Source organism: Lissotriton vulgaris, chromosome 10 (assembly GCF_964263255.1).
Source record: "Lissotriton vulgaris chromosome 10, aLisVul1.2, whole genome shotgun sequence".
Taxonomy (NCBI): Eukaryota; Metazoa; Chordata; class Amphibia; order Caudata; family Salamandridae; genus Lissotriton; species Lissotriton vulgaris.
In genome coordinates, this window is record NC_141698.1 from 300,923,572 (window position 1) to 300,945,516 (window position 21,945).

Sequence of the window (21,945 nt, forward strand, 5' to 3'; positions counted from 1 at the left end):
CTGCTTATTCTCCAGCGCCCCTCTTTTGTGGTTCTTGAGAGCCTCGGTGACTTTGCACGCCTGGCACTGGTAGGAAGCAAAGGCCCCTTTTAAGTCAACTGTTGCACATTCACAGCTGACTTTAAAAGGGCCTTTTGGAAAGCTTCCTGCTGCTTCTGCTGATGACGTTGCCACCCAGAGCCTGCTCTTTTCAATGGTGTATGCGGCCTTTGAGGACTGCAGCAGGGGGCATCCCGTAGATTCGACCAGCCTGCGACACCCCCCCACCCCCCTCACCCTCTTTTGGAATCACCAGTAGTAGACGGCGCAGAAGCAATTCCTATTACTCCTCGGCACTTAAATATCACATTTCAGATACAGTTCGAAGGCGTTTTTAAAAAAAAGTGCCCCTGGATGTAAGGTTTGGTTTGTATCCAGTTGCTTTTCACTTCAAAATGTTTTCTGCTTCAATGTGCTTTCAGGAATCAGACCTTCTCTTCCGGAAGTCATGTTTAAACAGCCTTGCAGTTAGCAAAACACTCTGGTTTGTATAAGCAAAATGCAAAGCTATCCTTCATAATCCTTTTGCAGATCATTCCACGCATAAATCCAGTTACATGCTACTGTATCTAGACAGGGTCTAGCACAAATTATCATTTCACACAACTTTGAGTCGACAAATCACTGATCACTGTCATCCGACCATACACAGAAAAGCAGTAGCACCTTACTCAACCAGCCATAAAGAGCTTGGTGCTCAGTGCAGAGCTCGGAAAACGGTTTAAAAGTTCTGACTTTAATATGCTTTCTATTTAAAAAGTGCTTTGAACTCTTTGTGTCAAGGTATGCTTTTATCATGTCATTATCAACGGCATTCTTTAATGATATCTAGGTTTACACGGACGACCATTTATTCTGTTTTAACTGTAATAGACATTTACTTCCATATTGTGATAATATACACTGACCCTCATTATGGATGAGCCTGTATGGATACGATAAATACTCTTATTCTAAGTTTATCTATGGAAAATTAAGAATAACAGGAGTGTTTGATGCTTTCCATACTACTGCATGTATTGAAACTTAATGCATATTGGGTTGGCGTGTAATCAGATTTCCAATCCCTGCGCAAACCAGAATTTGGCTAAGGTTTCAAGTTAAATTCCCCCTTGTGATGGATGCCTCTGTTTCAAGACTACCTTGGGCTTGATTATGAGTGAGGCTGGTGGTGGTGGGGTATTTATCAACACCTGGGAGGAGGGCCGGCCCTACATCAGAATTGACCGGGACAGTGCCCTGGTCAGTGGGTCATTGCGGTGTGACGGCTGAGGTATGCGGAAGATTGGGGAGAGCAGGGGATTGATGGGGGCCTAACAATTACGCTGAGGTACATTAAAGGCTGATTACAAAGTCTTTATAGGGAACCGATTGAGACCAGGTGGGATGAAGGAACTGCTGTTTGCATGACATTGTCAGGTAGCTCCCTGCTGCACCCCTCAGAATATTGGCGCCCCGTTGCCTGGGCCCAGCTCCCCTATACCCAGGGCTGGCCCTGTGGGGCACTTATCAGATGAGTGACATGCCCCATATTCTGAGTATGCCCAAGAAAATGGTGAATTGTACTGCAACATTTTCAGTTCTGTACTGCAGTCTGCATTTATTAGAATTTGTCAGATATTTACCTTCACCTGAAGGGAAGCGTCTGGTAGATGAGAGCCTGCCCATCCCTCCACCTCTCCTGACCCCAAAGATTTCTAATCCAACTATCCTTAGCCGGCCCCCAGAGGCACTCCTGTCTATCCTCCTTTCTTTACCATCCTCTCAGCCACTTGAAGTACTCTTAGTGGCCCCTTTGCTCCCTTTTCACAGTTACAGCAAGCACACCCAATGGAGCCCTTCCATATCCTTTATTGGCTGTCAAGCACAGTGTAGGACCCCTCCGCCCTTCCATATCTTACCCATCAAAGCACGCACAATGTCCCCCTTAATCCTCTGTATAAACTGAAACACATCCAATGACCATCTCCATTCCTCTCTCGGCTTCTGGGGCTCCCATCACCTTCGTTCCACATCCAGAAAGAACATGTGATGCCCCCTTTTCTGTCCTCTCAGTTGCTCAAAGCACATCCAATAACCCTCTCTGCTTTTTTTGTTAACTGCCCAAAACTCAATCTATGGTCCTCTCTGCCTCCTTACCCTGCTCACGCAACCCACACACAATCGCTCCTTCACCCATTTGCTTGAGGCATGCACATATTTATCTCCCTCCTCCTTAGAATGCCAATACTAACTTTGCCTGCAGTCTTCCAGCCATGCGCAGGACGGGAGATGCAACCCCTGGCAGTGGGAGTGAAGTATAAAAATAAAAACTGGAATGCCTCAAATACTTTGTGTATGTATGTGAGTGAGTGTGTGCATATACACAACATGTGTTTGCATGCTTGTGTGTGTATGTGAGTGTGTATCAGCCTTGTGCCCATTGCCCACCATGGTGCAATAAATAATTCTGAATGCATTAAAGTCAAAGTAGGCGGAAAGAAGAGAGGAACCAATGGAGGTGGATACATGCAACATTACACTACAGTACAGACTTAACCAACCCTCTTGCCTCTTCCTTGTAGCTTTGTAGTTACATCTGCCTTTGAAATAGAGCGCTTTCAAGTAACGTTTTGAAAAGGTGGTGATTTGTCTTGACTCTAGTAGCCCCGCCCCCACTGCCCCTGCCCCACCTAACCCCGCCCCCCTCGGCCACATACCAGACTGTACTTTTGGCCCCCGAGATAAAGTTTGTGAGTACCCATGCACTAATACAAACATAGCCAGTGGAATAATAAATACTTATATTCACTACAAATTAAAAAGCCCTGACAGCAAACCCCTATTTCACTTGATTCCTGCTTTTTCAGCACCAAATGTTCTAATGTAAACTATTTCAAGACTAGCAGGATTTCAATTATTGTAAATGTTCAACGAAATTTGCAAGGTCAGAGTGGTAATAAATTGGATGATACCACCAGAATGGACATGAGGGAAAGGAAAAATGGGCTCACATCAACTACAATCAACTGTAGAGAGAAAGCAAGGCTCTTATGTACATATACATATATAAGGATATATCTAAGAGAAAATAGACAGACTGGACTTATCCTATGTGCTATCGGCTGATATACACCTGCAGTTCTTTGTCATCATTGAACTTGTAAGAGTTTATAACCAGAATGCTGACTTATTTCCTTTTTGTCCTATTTTGGCAATGGCAGGATCCCGCCGAGCATCAGCGAAGGAGATAAGGAGAAAAAACTTAGAGTACTGTAGTACGAATACATTATCCTGCTTGGGAGTAAATCCCTGGGAGGCTTCAATGAGGACAAAGAACTGCGTGTGCATATTGGCTGACCCTCAAGAGGCAAGGGGACTTCATTCCCCAAATAGTAAGTGTGCCAGGATGCACGTTTGCATAGTGGTGGAGAAAGGGGTATGGCCTGTGACCACCTCTCAGCAATCCCACTGTGTGGGGCTTGCTGAAGGTAACAGGTAGAGTAGTTGGCCCCTAAGGACCCTCAGCAGTGAAGAGGACATAAACCCCCAACCAAGAGTGTGCCAGGAGGCACGTTTGTAGAGTTTTGGAAAAAGGGGGCATGACCTGCTATCAGTACTTTGCAATCCTGCTGTGTGGGACTAACTGGAGGGTAGGAGGGGTAGTTAGTCCCCAATTAAGTCCTTAGGTGCCAACTACCCCTCCTGTTACCACCAGTAAGTCCCACACAGCAGGATTGCTGAGAAGTTGTCGGAAGCCATTCCCACTTTCGCTGCCACTCAGCAAATGTTCCTCCTGGTGCACTACTAGTTGGGGGATAAAGTCCCTTTGGCTCCAGAGGGACTTTGTGGGTCAAGAAGCCTTCCTGGTACCTCCTGAAAGTCCTATGTAGTGGAATTCCTGAGAGCTAGTTGTAGGTCGGGCCGCCTTTCTCCACGTCTATGCAAACGTGACTGCTAGTTAAAAAACCTTAGAAATTCACACAAAAAACAAAGGTTACAGGGACATTATAGTTAGCAAATATAATTGCAAAAACCATAGAAATTCACTAAAAAACAAAGGTTACAGGGGCATTATAGTTGGCAAATAGAATTTTAAAAACATTAGAAATTCACTAAAAAAAAAGAAAAGGTTACAGGGACGTTATAGTTAGCAAATAGAATGTAAAAAACCTTAGAAATTCATTAAAAAAAGCAAAGGTTACAGGGATGTTATAGTTAGGCTGACAGTTCACTTGTACGAAACCAAAGAAATTCAGCCATTACAGTTACCTGAGTTAACTATAACTTGCGCCCCGCAATGCACTGCTTATGATTTCACATATTACATCACTCATGACATGGTCAGTGACATCACTGGTGACATCACCAAGGAGAGGCTGCTCTGAAACGCATCTGGCGTTTTGCTACATGAAATAAAGAAACCACGCTGCAAGGAATTGGGCTCCGCAGTGGTTTACATTGTTCTGTATATATATATATATATATATATATATATATATATATATATATATATATATATATATATATAATATATGTATATATATATATGTTCCCAGAATGCAATGCTGCTAAAATTGCGAGGCTCCACCTATGGCCTATAAAAGTGATTTGTGATACTTAGCAGCAGTCTTGGTCCTTTATTCTGGGTCGCTCTAGCCTGTGAGAAAGGACGATCAATTTGTTTGAAACGCGTAAGGCAAAGCAATGTATGTTTCCAGTGTGATGCGGATGGTGTTGTAGCCTTACTTTTGGACCGATGAAGAGTGTATCCTAAAGCTTTGGCACCTGTGAACCTTAATAAATACGCGGCAGCCATGCCGCGGGGATTGCACCACTGCCAAACTAGCAGTCCGGAGGCTCGGGACGCCTGGAGCCTGTCCGGTTCATCGTGTTGGCAAACTACTTTACAACGCTGTTCTGCTCCCCCTGGTGAGCCCACTAATGGCTGAATTGTTGCAAAAATTATATTAGAGTGACTCTTTTGTGTTGAATCAGAACTACGGGATGAAATTCAAAAACTGCTGTTCCCAGAATGCAATGCTGCTAAAATTGCGAGGCTCCACCTATGGCCTATAAAAGTGATTTGTGATACTTAGCAGCAGTCTTGGTCCTTTATTCTGGGTCACTCTAGCCTGTGAGAAAGGACGATCAATTCGTTTGAAACGCGTAAGGCAAAGCAATGTATGTTTCCAGTGTGATGCGGATGGTGTTGTAGCCTTACTTTTGGACCGATGAAGAGTGTATCCTAAAGCTTTGGCACCTGTGAACCTTAATAAATACGCGGCAGCCATGCCGCGGGGATTGCACCACTGCCAAACTAGCAGTCCGGAGGCTCGGGACGCCTGGAGCCTGTCCGGTTCATCGTGTTGGCAAACTACTTTACAACGCTGTTCTGCTCCCCCTGGTGAGCCCACTAATGGCTGAATTGTTGCAAAAATTATATTAGAGTGACTCTTTTGTGTTGAATCAGAACTACGGGATGAAATTCAAAAACTGCTGTTCCCAGAATGCAATGCTGCTAAAATTGCGAGGCTCCACCTATGGCCTATAAAAGTGATTTGCGATACTTAGCAGCAGTCTTGGTCCTTTATTCTGGGTCGCTCTAGCCTGTGAGAAAGGACGATCAATTTGTTTGAAACGCGTAAGGCAAAGCAATGTATGTTTCCAGTGTGATGCGGATGGTGTTGTAGCCTTACTTTTGGACCGATGAAGAGTGTATCCTGAAGCTTTGGCACCTGTGAACCTTAATAAATACGCGGCAGCCATGCCGCGGGGATTGCACCACTGCCAAACTAGCAGTCCGGAGGCTCGGGACGCCTGGAGCCTGTCCGGTTCATCGTGTTGGCAAACTACTTTACAACGCTGTTCTGCTCCCCCTGGTGAGCCCACTAATGGCTGAATTGTTGCAAAAATTATATTAGAGTGACTCTTTTGTTTTGAATCAGAACTACGGGATGAAATTCAAAAACTGCTGTTCCCAGAATGCAATGCTGCTAAAATTGCGAGGCTCCACCTATGGCCTATAAAAGTGATTTGTGATACTTAGCAGCAGTCTTGGTCCTTTATTCTGGGTCGCTCTAGCCTGTGAGAAAGGACGATCAATTCGTTTGAAACGCGTAAGGCAAAGCAATGTATGTTTCCAGTGTGATGCGGATGGTGTTGTAGCCTTACTTTTGGACCGATGAAGAGTGTATCCTAAAGCTTTGGCACCTGTGAACCTTAATAAATACGCGGCAGCCATGCCGCGGGGATTGCACCACTGCCAAACTAGCAGTCCGGAGGCTCGGGACGCCTGGAGCCTGTCCGGTTCATCGTGTTGGCAAACTACTTTACAACGCTGTTCTGCTCTCCCTGGTGAGCCCACTAATGGCTGAATTGTTGCAAAAATTATATTAGAGTGACTCTTTTGTGTTGAATCAGAACTACGGGATGAAATTCAAAAACTGCTGTTCCCAGAATGCAATGCTGCTAAAATTGCGAGGCTCCACCTATGGCCTATAAAAGTGATTTGTGATACTTAGCAGCAGTCTTGGTCCTTTATTCTGGGTCGCTCTAGCCTGTGAGAAAGGACGATCAATTCGTTTGAAACGCGTAAGGCAAAGCAATGTATGTTTCCAGTGTGATGCGGATGGTGTTGTAGCCTTACTTTTGGACCGATGAAGAGTGTATCCTAAAGCTTTGGCACCTGTGAACCTTAATATATATATAATATATATATAATATATATATATATATATATCGATATGTATAAATATATACATATATTCACAAACGCAGACTCCAACCACTTCCCACACGGCGAGGAAGGAGAGTCGGACCTCCGAATACAGGCAAGATGTTCTTTATTGACTCAGTTTCAGCATACAGGGATGACGTGTTTCGGGCTCGAGAGCCCTTGTTCACATGAAGACTGTGAAAATGCCCATTATTTTTTAATGTTAATGTCATCTCACCGTGATCACATGCTCCTGTCAGATGATAGTTGAACTAAACAACAGACTGCTCAGCAGTAACTTACGTGCAAAATACACTATAAATCCAAGTAGTTTAGCACAACTATTTTCATGATTCTAAAAGTGGTCTTTCTATAAATATCTCTGTTTAAACTTTGTAAACAAGTCCCACCCATACCAGGTTAAATCCAAGATGCAAATATTTTTCATATAGCTTAATACCAGTTCATGGATAATATGTTTTCGACCAAAATAAATAAAGATGGTAAATTGGGCTATTCGGGATGTGCAAAACAGTGCAAAAAGCAGCAAAATCTTAGTGTTGGTGTGCAAAAAATGTGCCAGATTCAGAAATAAGGTGCAATAGTTCACAACAGTAAGTGCCAATGAATTAGGATAAAATCTTTGCAGAAACACCAAGTTTTCAAACTCCATAGCCTCATATTCATGGCATACATACTAATTGTGAAGTGCATTTTGTGGTTTAAAATCAAGCAATGATTTGCTAGATCCAATAAACTGGGTAATCTTGGAACCGCCATATCTTGGTTAGTTTTTGTGACCATACTCATACCAAAATATTTTTACACTTTGACAAACTTCAGTTAGACACAAGTAGAGCCAGACCTTATTGCATTGCCTATTCATGGATGTATCACAATTGAAACACAGAAAGGTACCACTAATACAATGATGAAAAGAACAACTAAATATAATTGTATCCTCATTAGCGGTGTTGCTATATTGAAATTCGTCTGTCAATGTTTAAAGAAAGTTATACAAATCTTCTGCATTGTTCAGCCCATTAGGGCTTTTGCTATCAAACTCTAATATTAGTTTGGTTTCTAACTGTCTAAGAAAAAGCTCCCTGTTGCCTCCTCTGCATTGTTTGGGTTACTGATGCCATTACAAAATATTGCAAGAAATTTACATCGTTCGTGTGTACCCTTTTAAAGTGGCGTGCCCCCGGGTATGTGGGGTCACTATGAAGAATTGCTCTAAGATGTTGCAAAATTCTCACGTGCACCTGTAATTTAGTACTGCCGATGTAATTTAGGCCACAAGTGCACGTGAGAACATAAACTTCAAATTCGGTCCTGCAATTGAAACTGCCAGCTATAGCTATATCGTTGGTGCTGAAAGGCGTTTGATAGTGTGTTTTGTTCACGCCGAATTTGCCCGCTCTACATGACGAGCATTTTCGAAATCCTGGAACTGGTTTTAACCAGGTGGAATTCTGTTTGATTTCTGGACTGCTCTTGTCTAGTACTGAACCCATATTTTTAGCTCTACTGAATATTATGGTGGGAGTGGAAGGTAATTGTGAACGTAGTACTGGATCAGTGAGCACTATACCCCAGTTTCTCTTAACTATAGATCGAATTTGACGTTCTTCGTTACTGTAAGTAGTGATAAGTCTGGGTCCTTGATTTTCTGTCTGTTCTCTTACCTGGACTATTTGTGCACCAGACTCTTTATCATTCTCATTGATATTGGGTATCAAACTGTCCCTTGATCTTAATTTCGCTTTAATCATTGCGCTTTCTAATATTTTATCAGAGTACCCACATGCCTTGAGTCTTATCTTTAGTTCACCAGCACATTTATCAAAGTCTGTGTCCACACTACAAATTCTTTTTAATCTTAACATTTCTCCGTAAAGGATACTGGCAATGAGATGTTTCTGATTTGAACTAGAGGCGTGTAATGTCATATTGCCAGCAGTAGGCATCCTGAATAGGGTCATTTCTATTCTGTTGTTTCTAATGTACAATTTGACATCTAAGAAACAGAATTATTATCTATGTGTGCTGTAAAATGGAGGTTTAGTTGGTTGTTATTGATATTATTGACAAAATCTAACGCTTCCAACTGGCTTCCCTTCCATAAAATAAAGATATCATCGATGTACCTAAAGAAACATTTGATGTTATTATTGAAGACCTCACTGTAATCCTTTTTAAGGACCTTTTCCTCCCACCAGCCAGCATGCAAGCATGCATAGCTGGTGGAGAAACAGTCTCCCATATATATATACGTACATAAACATACACACAGACACGGTAGGCCTTTAAACATATGTACGGGCACACATGTGCATACATTTTACAACGCTATGTTTACTTAACATTATCGATGGCAGGACCTCCACCCTATGCACCCTGCCCTTTGTCCCACCCTGTCTCCCATCTGCTGGGAGCATGCAGCCGAACTGCTCATGTGCTGCCTGAGGGAAACAGAATATATTGCCAATTTTTTTCATTCTTCTGATGCGCCCATGTTAGGAGAGCATACCTTCCAATTCTCCTTACAATTGCAAGTACCTGACCAATGTCCCAAAAACTGGGACATTTATTCAAAATAAAGAAATTTGTCAGGATAGTCCGCAGAAAACTGGTACTGTCCCGGGAAAACTAAGGGCCTCATTTATGAAAAGTGACGCATCACTGCGTGAAAACAGCGATGCGTCACTTTTCACTGCGCCCTCCTTGCGACACCAATGATGCGTCATATTTACAGTATGACGCATCATGGCGCAAGGAATTACAGATACGTCAGTATTTCTGACGTATCTGTACGGCGCAAAAGTGGCGCATTGCTGGAGTGTGTCACAAAAGTGACGCAACTCCAGCAATGTGTCCTTTCACATGGGGCAAGCCCCATGTGAAAGGGCCTGCGTCAGTCTTACGCCTGCTGTGAGGCAGGCGTAAGAAATAGACACATTTGTGTCCTAGAAGTGGCGCAGTGAAATCTTCTAGAATTCATTGCGTCACTTCCATGACCCTTTCTTGCGTCAAAACGCCCTCCCTTGCATACATTATACCTGGCACAAGTATAATGTTGCGCAGGGGTTTACAAAGTGACGCATCTACCTAGATGCGTCACTTTGTAAATATGGTGCAACAAGGTGCATTTTTTACGCCACTGGTGCGTCACAAAAAGTGACGCACCGGCGGCGTAAAAGTGACGCACAGCATCATAAATGAGGCCCTAAGACTTTTGGTCACACTAGTTAAATAATTCTCTTTACGCACCACAGATGGACTATAACAGGCACTCGGCTCGGCACTGAGCCAGCACAGCCGTACAGAAAAATCATTTGCCCATGCTTTCCATTCTGCACGTCAGTTTACACCTGCATTATTATTATTGTTACAGATTAGGATTACTGGTTGTAAGTAGTCCTGCGCATCTCTTTGGGGACTTATGAATGTGTCCTTGTGTAATGCAACTGGTGCTTATATAAAGCACCGCAATACCTTCGGGTCGAGTTCATGCTATATAAAGCTGCAAAAAAACGAAATGTTAGAAATCTCTTATAACAAGAATGGTAATGGCATTTTAATGCCTTCTGCACATTTTCTTAGCTTAGAATCAACTCCCTTGCATTTCATTTAACATTTCCTCATTATAGAACATTTTTTCTTGGCATGCTGATTGCTACAATGTAAAAAGGGAAGTTACAGTGCTATAACCAATCTGCTTGGTGTTACGTTTTATCAACAGCCAGCAAGGGAGAACGCGGCAAGCAGGGAACCACTGGAATGAAAGGTGAGAGACTTTCCATTTTATGTTCTAAAGTTTTCAGTTCAGTAAGTTTAGACTCGAAGGAATAACCAGTGTTGGCAGTCAGTACTTCTGCGATGCCCTTAAGGTATGAAAGTTCAGTTTTGTTGACTTCATACTTTAATTTCGAAGTTTATATTGACAGAAAAATAATGCTCCTTTATGGAGAAGAACACAAAAATATTCATAAGTATTAATTTTCTGACTCGTTTTTTTTCTTTCTTTTTTTTTAATAAATACAAAATGTAAAAGTTTTTCCGTAGTAAAGGCAACAAAATGAAGAAGAAAACTTTATATGTTAGACTGACGAGTTTAACTTGGAAGAAACGCAAGCTAAAATAAGAGCCAAGCCAAGGCAGCGCCATCTTTTCTGTTCTGTGTGACATATTTATCACTCCAAGCTATCGAGAAGGTTAATTATGCTGTTTACATTGTTCTATGTGTGTAACCTCAGCGTTACCACCTCAAAGTAGCAGTATTTGGCAGCCACTAAGTCATCCAGGTACATTAATTACACATTTTCCATCTTTTCAGCACCAGTTCCTAGACCCTCCTACTACATGCTACTTAATTCATATGACATTGGGCTAGATGTAGGTAAATAATTTTTACTGATTCTAAAATACCGAATTTCACCGATTCGGTATTTTAGAATCGTTAAATATGATGTAGGTAAATTTTCGGTATTTTTTACCGAATCGGTAAGATTCAGTAATTACCGAATTGGTATTTACCGATTCGGTAATTGCCATTCATTCCTATGGGCCTACAGGCCCATAGGAATGAATAGCAATTACCGAATCGGTAATTACCGATTCGGTAAATACCGAATAATTCAAGGGTGGCAGGGTGTCACTTTGACACCCTGTTGCACCCCTGAGTAGGGTTGTGTGCCATGTGGCACACATACATGCCCTAAGGGCATGTATGTGTGCCACATGGCACAGGTGTACATGCACAGATTTGCATATACACAGGTATTAGTTATTTACCACCAACTAATAGTTGGTGGTAAATAACTAATCCTTAAAGCCCTGTGGCACTGTTTACAGCGCCACCTACATCTCAAAATACAGATTTGGTAATTTTACAGAATCAGTAATTTTACCGATTAGGTAAATTTACCGATTCGATAAAATTACCGAATCTGTATTTTAAGATGCCCTACATCTCAGTATCCAAATACCGGTCGGTATTTTCGGCCGTTATCGACCGGTATTTGGATACCTACATCTGGCCCTTTGTTACTTAATTAACCTAATACTAACTGAAATTATAACTCTCACAATGAATTTCAATTAAATTGAATTTAGATAAATAATTTTCCATAGACTTAGGATAATTCATAGCCATACTTTTAATTAAGTTTAATTAGGTTAAAAAGTCAGGGTATCAGCTATACAATATGCTCAGTACTATTTTCGAATGCAATCTTAACATTGGCGTTAGTCAATACAGAAGTGAAGTTAGTTAATCCAGCAGTGAACTGTTCCAAATTTAGCAATTAGGACTTTTGGCTCTTTGACCCTTTATACTATTAGTGTCCATTAAAGAAAAAACAAAGAAAAAAACGCTACAGGGCGAGGGCATGGAGAACCATAGAAGATGATTTTACATCCTTTAGTGCTATAGTATTGACAGGAGCCCAGCTCATTCTGCACCAAAAACACCCTACCCGATCCATGACGAGTAGGGACAACTATTGAACAATACTTTCCTTTCTTGACTCTACTCATCTACCTGGGGCACTCTATTTAAACTCAACTAACTTTATAGCCCACATTCCAGATAGTCACAGATATGTAAGAATGCCATGCTAAGGCGGGGGAGCGTCGCCCCACTGCGCTCTGCAAGCAGTTGAAAGGAAAACTAAAATGATAATAACGCGCGTTATTTAGGTTTTCCATTTCCTGGTGAGGCCATGAGGGGCAGGGTTGGAGTGCCATAGAAGGGCCTGGAGGAGGAGTGATTGCTCTGCTCTAAAGTGTACATTACAATTTGGCCGGCCCTCTTAGGCCGACCATAACAGTCATGCACAATTTGCATGTTCTGCACCCAGAATGCATGACAGCCTGGGTGCAGAACATGCCCAGGCCCCCATTCCCCGTCTTAGCACCGAATCACAGTGCTCAGACTAATCACAACGCTGCACTGCAGTGTTGTGATTGGCTAGGGGAGTCAGGAGCCGGGTGTTTCCTGGTTCCTACTTCAAAGACGGAGGCGAACAGTCTGAGAGGTGGAGGATGGCCGGGTAGCCGGCCTAAAGGTAAGTGGTTTTTTTTCTTTCATTTACAACCCCCCTCCTCCCGCCACTCTGCCACCTCCGGTTAGTAGCACCCTTAACTACTGTCAAATCATAATAATATTCCCCATGTCCATTGCTCTCAACCACTCAGGGACTCTCCTGTATTTTTTTTCCAAAACATTCACCCAACTCTTGGCCTAATTCAAGAGGGTAAACTTTCACTTTTTTGTAAGTTTACTCTTTTTCAGTATTCACAAACTACAATTTAATAGTAACTTTACGACTGTGAAGACCCTGCATTTAGGGGAGAGAACTTTGCATATAAAAAGATAGTCAAGTCAAATGTTATTGTTTTAATTAATTAAAACCAGAAAAATCTTTACAAACAGGTATAAACACATTCCTTTTAGGGATGTGTTTTAAAATTAATCTAAAAGGATACATACTTCAAGTTGTGCAATCATTTCTTAGAGGTTAACATTTTTTTTAAAGAAAAGAGGAATTGTTTACAACTTTTATAAACGTGGGCTAGGCATCCTCCACACTGATTATATCATCACTGCATCCTAAAGTTTGTGGTTGAGGGAACAATTTTGTGCATACTATCACTAAACATTCAACAGTGCAGGTAAGCGTGTGTTAAAGAGACATTTCTGCTCCGGGGGGGGGGGGTAGAAATGAAGGGGATTTGGACAGTGCATTTTAAAGTGCATTTATGAATATAAATAAATACCATGCAGTAAAACAACGCTTTAAAATTTAAGCCAGCCAACCATCAAAAGTGTTCTTTCCTTCAGTCCCTTTATAATCTTCCAACACCGCAATTAGATTATTTGTGGCGATCAAGCATCATTACTGGCTTTTTCTTGGCCTTTGCACATTTTCGATCAGCATACTAAAAGGCAAAACATTGAACTACAGTTTGTGTTAGCTGACCGTCAAACATGTTCTTTTCCTCAATCTTTTAAAAGTTTTTCCATCTGTGCCTGCGGGTTGTTCATGGGAGTCAAATATCTTCACTGTACTTTTTTGCATAGTCCATTGCACGTTTTCCATCAGTAAGCAAGGGGTGCTCTGGGCTATTCATGACAAGCTGTTTCCAAAACCTTTACAAATGTTCAGTTTAGCAGTGGATTTCCAGGGTTAAAACAGGCTATTAAGGCTTCCCTGCATGTACGTATATATCTGTCATTATAACAGGTTTTTAAGTGCTGTTGTCTGGGCCTTTGGCGTCCTGGACAGACACAGATCAGATGTATACGGTCTTCTTTCTTATACTTATTGGAGAAAAAACTCTAGGCAACTAACGGTCTCTACAATATATGAGACCTAGTTTAACAGAAACATGATATTTGTAGACTTAGTCTACAATTCAAATCAGTAAAAAATCATTTTATTATTATAAATTAATTTATAATGTCCATTGTAAGTTCTTCAATAATTGTATTTTCGCTGCCCTAGGAACCTTCATTAGTAGCAGGGGGTCCTTGTTTTTGACTTCTTTCTTGTCACTGCAGTGCCTGCATACAGTCGGACCAGTTTATTTCCATGGTGGCATGGTGGCAAACGCTGGGATGTTATCCATACGTTAAGACAGGAATCTATGTTTTATGCATGCTGGGAAAGGAATAGGCATGTACAGGGTGGCAGACAGATTGGTGGTGTGATTTATTACCATTCATGCATGCGAACGGGTACTAAATTTATTTTTGTCCCCTAGCAAGGAGATAATTGTTGTAGTTCTATTTGTTGCCCTTGTGAAGGTATTGTATGTCACACCTGATGCCCATAATTCTGTGAGACTTAATTGTTTGATGTAAGTATGCAGATATTCCGATGATTGATTATGTTGAAGTGTTGACCCTATGTCTTGATTTAGGGCCTCTTAGGAATGGCTGATTTCATGCCGATGCTATTCTGAAGGTATTGTATGTCACACCTGATGTCCATAGTTCTGTGAGACCTAATTGCTTGATGGAACTATGAAAATACTTATGGTATTTCAATGGTTGATCATGTTGAAGTGTTGACCATCAGACTTTGTTTAGGGGATCTTGTGAAGGGCTGAGTGTGTACCACTTGTTTGCTGCTGCCACTCTTCCGGCTAGTTATAGTTTAATGAGGCCAAATACTAGGCGGATTTGTGTCGGAGAGGAATTCTGTAGAAAATTGAATACTTGATTCCATGTGTTAATTTGTATCTTGTACAGTTTTTCCATATCCCGTCCTTTCATCGCCACGCCTGCTTAACTGATTGTTGGAAATAGCTTAGAGGAGATTATAGTTAAGAGCAGCTGATTTTCACTCCCTGACTCCAGAGACTCTGCAGTCGTCAATTTACTATTAATTTGTAGTTTATGAGTACCAAAAAGAGTAAACTTACACAAGAGTGTAAGTTTACTTTTGTGAATCAAATCCTCAGTATCTATTTCAGAGGGATTTGTCCTGTGATTCCTTGCCAGATTCCATCAATGTTACTTTCCATACCTAAAGTGTCCCTCGTTTCCTGGTCACTAAGGTCACTAATATCACAATAACAACTTTTGCTACCGCTCATCAAGCATATCATTATGCCAGGTGGACTATAGGGGACCTCTTTTGACTTCTGCAGTTATTGATTCTGGGTGGATGAATAAGCCCAGAAGCCAAGTCCACTGTGTGACCCTCAGAGCACAGCTAGTGGCTTTGTTCACGTCAGCCACAACCCTTTTCAATAGTATGTGTCAGTACTGAGCATTCCTACAACATGTATAGGAAATCTGCCTCCTCAGCTTTGCAGAAACGACATCGTCTGGAGTTGGAACAAAAAAAACAGTCACAGATGACCAGCAGTTAATTGTTTCAGGTGGAGAAACATAAGCCGAATGCATGTGAATCGATATTCTTCTAGTTTTTCCACAGTCTTTTGGACTATCTATTTTTATTGTATGCTAAAGGGACGTATTGGTGATTTCCAGGAGTATCCCCTATGGATTTGAAATCCATTTCTACCCCGAACCTAGAGAAAACAGCATGGCCAGTAGTTTTAGCAACCTTTATTTCAATCATGCCTGAGTTGCGGCAACTTACCTCAGTCGCCTAAAGGCTACAAACTGCCTACCAGAATACCATAGTCAGTCCTGTTGCATAAATGTGTAAGCTCCGACGAATGATACAAATTTGGTCAAATGCCAATTGGGTAATTCGGGTGCATATGGCAACAGAGTTTCGGTTCTCATCATGAAGCAATTCCAACATTAACACACCACTGTTAACAGTCTGGGGATAGGAGTATTGAGACATTCTATCCAGCAGTATATTTTAATTGTGCCACAGGGTATTCAGCTCATAATCTGGAGTCCCTAATCTGCTATCTGTCAGGAGAAAACAAATCTTCTGGAAGGAACCCTGTCTTTTTATCCATGGTGCAAGGGTGTCTGTGTTGTTGGATTGATTGTTTTTTGTGCAGTAAGGGACACCTTCCTGCACATAAACAACCATTGGTAGTGTTTTCTTCTTTCTATGTGTTCTGCGGAATAATGTTATTTCCCTCCGTTATGCCACCCCTGGGAGGGTGCATGGTTTCAACATATTCCAAGATTCACGCCATGTTGTAAATCTGGGAATGTGTCAAAACCTATAAGCATTTTGTTGGAACACCAACTGCAATGCCCATGGCATGCCTCCGTGACTCTGTGTGAGGCAACTCAGCAATTTGCGCTGCTTTGCCCCGTTCCATATCTACACAGTCTTGAAAAGCCACAGAGGGTGGCTTTACGTGGCTGTGTCGGTATGGCGAAGCTATGTGCTCCACTGTATATTACAAAAAGTGATGTTCCGGCCTCGCACAGGGCCTGTAAATATACCCCATGAGGGTTTTTTTTGGCGCTCAATTTTTGGTGGGGTTAAGCCATGAGAGACCAATCTCAAAAGGCTCTGATTAAAACAGTGAGAGTCAGTACCTCTTTCTTCTCCCAAAAAGGTTTCTTCAGAACAAATCAGTACTCCTCTGCATAGCTGCACTTACTCAGTTGCAAAAAAGCAACCAAGCAGAAGGACTTTCCTCCTGGGGTAAATGCTGGTTTGGGGAAGTATATTTGAAATAAGGGTGCGCAAAGGAATGGATATGAAAAGAAAGTATTGTGCTATCAGTCAATTTTTCACCTGTAGGAATTCCAAACTTTCCACAATGAAATACACCCTCATATGTAGTGCTACATTACCACATTACATACACACACAGATCTACTTTCTGCAAGTTTACATTTATTTGTGAAGTTTGTGTGAGAAACATTATCACTGCGCTCCCTTTATAAGTATTTGCTTCTCTATTTTATATTCCCCTCTTCCCAAATTCCCAATTTACAGAACTCTTCATTGAATCGAGAGATTTACCATTTTGAAAACGATATGTAAATTATTATTTTGATGTTCTTTTTTAGGGCAAACTGGCCCACCGGGAATAATAGGTAAGAATAATTTGAGGCAACGTTTTACTGTCTTCTGATTGGGAACATCCTTGCAGTGCACATATGGGTCACCCCTCTTCACTCAGAAAAGAATTGAAAAAGCACTTCGTCTATATGGTATATGGTCGATACTGACCTAGTTACCCAGGCCCCAAAGGAAGAGACATCCTATCCCACAACCAATACACATTCCACAAAGTCTTACGTTCACAATACATGAACATTCCCTGTTCTCACGTATAGTGCTTTAATGCTTCCCAGCCAGGTTAATGTGCTCAAAAAATGATTTATTCACACAATTCTCTTAGGTACAGCACTAGTATTTTAGAATTTGTTTATTGTGTGAGATGTAGGTAGGGCCTCAAGTCACTAGTACCCACGTAGGAACTAGCGACCCTGACTCCCAGAACTACTGATACTGCTGATATTGGTGTTTGGGGGGGTTAAAGTGGATTACAAGTAGTACCATGTGTATCCCCTTAGGTAACAAGGAATTATCAGGGAATGGGTAATTGTGATTCGGATTTCCCTTGCAGTTGCTCATTTTGTCAGATTTTTTTCCCATGGCACACATTGGGACACATCTATCTTCAGTGCCACAGACATGTGGGTCCACAGCCACATAACCACCAGCCCACAAGGCTTCAGAAGATCTGCCCTATTAGTACAAAAAGACCACTGCCATGTCTTCTGTGCGTTGTCCTGGGCGGGTCTCCATGCACAAAATGGCCATCAAGGGTTGGAAAAATGGTCACTGCCCCCAAGTGCAGGAAACTTCCAACGTGTCAGGGTTTTAATGAACATTTTTCAAAATCAAACAACTCTTGGGGCATTTCTGTTTGAAAAATGAAAAGAAAATGCCAGCCTGTCAGTCATGTTGAAAGAGCTTATGAAGTGGAGCAGTTAAGTGAAAACTCCCTGCCACGCAGGCAGTAGCTCTAGATATGGTGGATGGATTGCTGTGGCGCCGGTAGGGCCCAACTCCACCACCAGCGCAGAATCTGGAAGGCTAGCGCCCTATACCCCAAATGAGGCTCTTACTGTCAGTTATTTATTTATTTATTTTGAACGTTTAATATAGCGCGAACAAGATCCTTGCAGATATCAGAGCGCTTTACAAATACATGGAATAAGAAAAACGAGCGAGTGATTAAAAGGGTTATTGTGCGCGGAATGTCTGTAGGTTATCAATGGAGAGCAAATAAAATAGCGGACAAAGGAACAAATTAGATCAGACAAGAAATATCGTAAGAGGATAACTGAAGAGTCTCTGTAGATCCAAGGCAATTGTTCAGGTGAATTTAGCCATGAGGATCCCTTTTACTTCTTTTTTGAAGAATGCAGTAGAGGAGATAAGTCTGGTTTCTGGAGGGAGGGCATTCCAGATCCTGGGTGCCATTCCTGAGAAGGAGAGTTTATAAGTTTTTTCCTTCCGGAATCTTTGAGGTTTCAGAAGAAGATTTGTTTGTGCTTCTAGTGGCTCTTGCGCCACCTGAAATTGTCAGCTTCTGAGTGAGGTAGCTGGGTGAGTTGTGGTGTACAGCCATGTGAGTAATTCAGATGATTTTCAGATGGATTCTAGCTTCGAAAGGCAGCCAGTTCAGGGATTTTAAGTCAGGGGAAATGTGCGAGGGTTTTTTTGATCCAGTGATAAGTCTCGCTGTAGCGTTCATAGAGGCTCTTAGTGGTGTGGTAGCTGAGAGGGGGAGACCACAGAGGGCGACGCTTCCATAGTCTATCCGAGGAATGACTAGCACATGTACTGCGGTTTGGAAGTCCTTGGCTGAGAGGAAGGGTTTAAGCTTCCTCAGAGTATTGAGTTGGAAATTAGCTCCCTTAGTTGCCATGCTGATATGATGTTGCATATTGAGATTGGCGTCATGGGTTACGCCTAAAGATTTCGCTGAATCCGCGATGGTAGGTTGGACGTTGAGTGCAGTTAGGTGTTTAAGCCGAGTCTGAGTGATAGAGATTTTAGTGGGAGGTGAAATAAGAAGGAATTCCGTTTTTAGAGAGTTAAGTTTGAGGTGATTCTCGGCCAGCCATGTCTGGGTCTTCTTAAGCGTTGAGTTGAGTAAAATGATGTCTTCAGGGGATTGTATTTTGAGGTAGATTTGAGTGTCGTCAGCGTACATGTGAAATTGTACATTAGATGCTTGCAGCAAAATGATGAGTGGCTCCATGACTAAGTTGAACAATGGTGAGGATAAGGAGGATCCTTGTGGGACGCCTAGTGTTACGGGAACAGATGAGGACATAGAGTTGTTGATCTTGAATTTCTGGGACCGGTTATGCAGAAAGGAGGTAAACCACTTGAGTACAGTCCCTGATAGACCCATTCTGATATTCAGCAGCTCGAGTAGGTTCTCGTGTTTGACAGTGTCAAAGGCTGATGAGAGATCAAGTAGGATGAGTAGGCAGGTATCATTCTGATCTAAGATTTGGAGAGCGTCATCAATTATGTGTGTCATGGCTGATTCTGTGCTGTGTCCTGCTCGGAAGCCTGATTGATGAGAGTTGAGGAGGTCAAACTGATCAATGTGTTTTGTCAATTGGAGTTGGACGCATTTTTCCAGCAGTTTGGCCAAGGTAGGGATAGTGAAGATAGGACGGTAATTGTTTAGGTCAGGAGGGTCTGCTGTGGGTTTCTTGAGTATAGGCGAAACTTGTCCCACTTTGAGGGAGTCGGGGATGAGTCCTTGTTGAAATGAGCTGTTAATAATTTTGGTCCAGAGCGGGAGAAGCAGTGGGATGAAGTCCTTTACAGTGTTTGCAGGGAGGGGCTACATGAGGTGATTAGAAGGTTTCACAGTACTGAGCAGTTTGCCAATTGTTTCTTCTGTGTAGGTGTCAAAGGACGACCATGTAGCATTGTTTTTTAGTTCAATGGGTGTGGAGCTGTGGGGGCTAGAGTAAAGGCTTAGATCATTGAGGAGGTCGTTCCTGATATTATCTGTCTTTATATTAAAGAAGGCAGAGAATTCTTCACATGACGGTAGAGTGCTCATAGTGATATGTGATTGTTGAGGTTGTTCCTTGGATTGTGTTTTGATTAGCTCAAACAGTTTTTTTTGGCCGTTTTTTTGCTTGGTCAAGCTGGTGGCTAAAGAAATCTGCTTTTGAGCATTTGATTTTCCTGTAGTAGGCGTATCTCTTTTTCTTAAGAGCTTTCAGGTGAAGAGCCGAGGGGGCTGATCTCCAGTTGCGCTCTGCCAGTCTCATGGCTCGTCTATCTTCATTGAGCCTACCATCGTACCATGGTTTTGAGTTCTTAGCGGAGACTCTCTTAAGTTGCAGGGGGCGAACTCATTGATTATTGAGGCCATAGAGTTAAGGTAGTGGTCAGTGAGAGCCTGAGCGTCTGAGGCACTTGTAGGGGGAAGTAGAAGATTGCAGCTGGGGGAAGGTAATGAGTTAGGGTTGAGTTTCTTCAGGTCTCTTTTCCAGACCTTAAGTTTGGTGGATTGAGCCGGGTTGAGTTTGACATTTTCGTTGATGAAGAATGTGATAATGTGGTGATCAGACCGGTCACAGGGTTGGATTGACCCAAGTTGGGTAGATTCGTCTTTGGAGATGATTATGTCGAGGATAGAGCCTTTGTCATGAGTGGGGCTGTTGCAGATTTGGGTGAGGTCAAGAGCGTTGAGAAAGTTCTTGAGACTATTTACTACCGCGTCATTGTGATCATTCCAGTGGAGGTTGAAGTCTCCAAGGAATATCTGAGTTTTTTGCTGACCGGAGTTGGTTGTGATCGTGTCCATGAGTTGTTGGGTGAAGGTGAGGTTGTCCCCCGGTGGGTGGTAAATGATATGTAGAGAGCATACAGGTTTGTTCTCGCTGATGACGTCGAGGCAGATGTATTCACAGGAAGAGAGTATAGGGGAGGTGGCTCTGGTAACTGAGAGGTTGCTCCTGTAAATGCATGTGATTCCACCGCCTGTCTTGCCATTCCTGTCCAGTCTAATGATGTGATAATTGGGGAGAACTAGAATGTCAATGATTGGCGTAGAGGATTCTGTTAACCAGGTTTCAGTGAGAATGGTCAGGTCAAGGTCTAGTGTGTTGATAAGGTCAGCTATGTTGGAGGAGTGTCATGGGGCCGATCTGCAGTAGAGTAGAGTGCACTTGGGCCGTGGGTTGATAAGGGAAGAGGCGGGATCTAGAGTGAGGGTGACTTTTTTAAGGTTATTAGGGACTGAGCCTCTATTGTTGTGTGTGGGGGACCTAAGAGGGTTGGAGTGAATAGTGGGGATGGGAAGGTGTGTGGTGGCTTTGTTGTTCAGGAGAACGGGATCATAGAAGCGTAGGAGGGAGCGTATGTCGTATTCCGAGAGTGGATTGATGGTGCGTCGAGGACGGGTGGCGGAATTACGAGCGGGGATTGAGGTTGGGTGAGGAGAGTTTTGTGCGCGGGAGTGAATAGGATGGGTGGGGGACTTGTTAGGAGAGGAGGTAATGGTGGTTAAGGGATGTCTGGGTTGAGTAGAGAGTAGCTCTTTGAAGGTATGAAGATCCTCTTTGATTTGGAGGAGGGTGGACATAATCATGTCCAGAGTGGAGTTAGGAATGGGGGTGTAGTTGGGGAAGGGAGCTGAGGGTGAATGAGTGTCAAGGGTACTGTCATGGGAGGGGAGGGGTATGCCATTGTGAGGGGAAGCTAGGGTCGGGGTGGTGGTGGGACTGGTGAGGGGGTTGGTGGAAGGAGGTGGAG

General features: G+C 42.6%; 1 protein-coding gene across 1 annotated transcript in view; it reads left to right on the forward strand.

Annotated features, from left to right (window-relative positions):
- The window catches only part of LOC147685162 (uncharacterized), a 164,809-nt gene that overhangs the window by 55,530 nt on the left and 87,334 nt on the right, over positions 1-21,945 (forward strand). The window contains exons 4-5 of the mRNA XM_086939765.1: positions 10,482-10,526; positions 17,208-17,234. Of these exons, the coding sequence (XP_086795891.1) occupies positions 10,482-10,526; positions 17,208-17,234 (72 nt within the window). The remainder of the gene's footprint in view (positions 1-10,481; positions 10,527-17,207; positions 17,235-21,945) is intronic.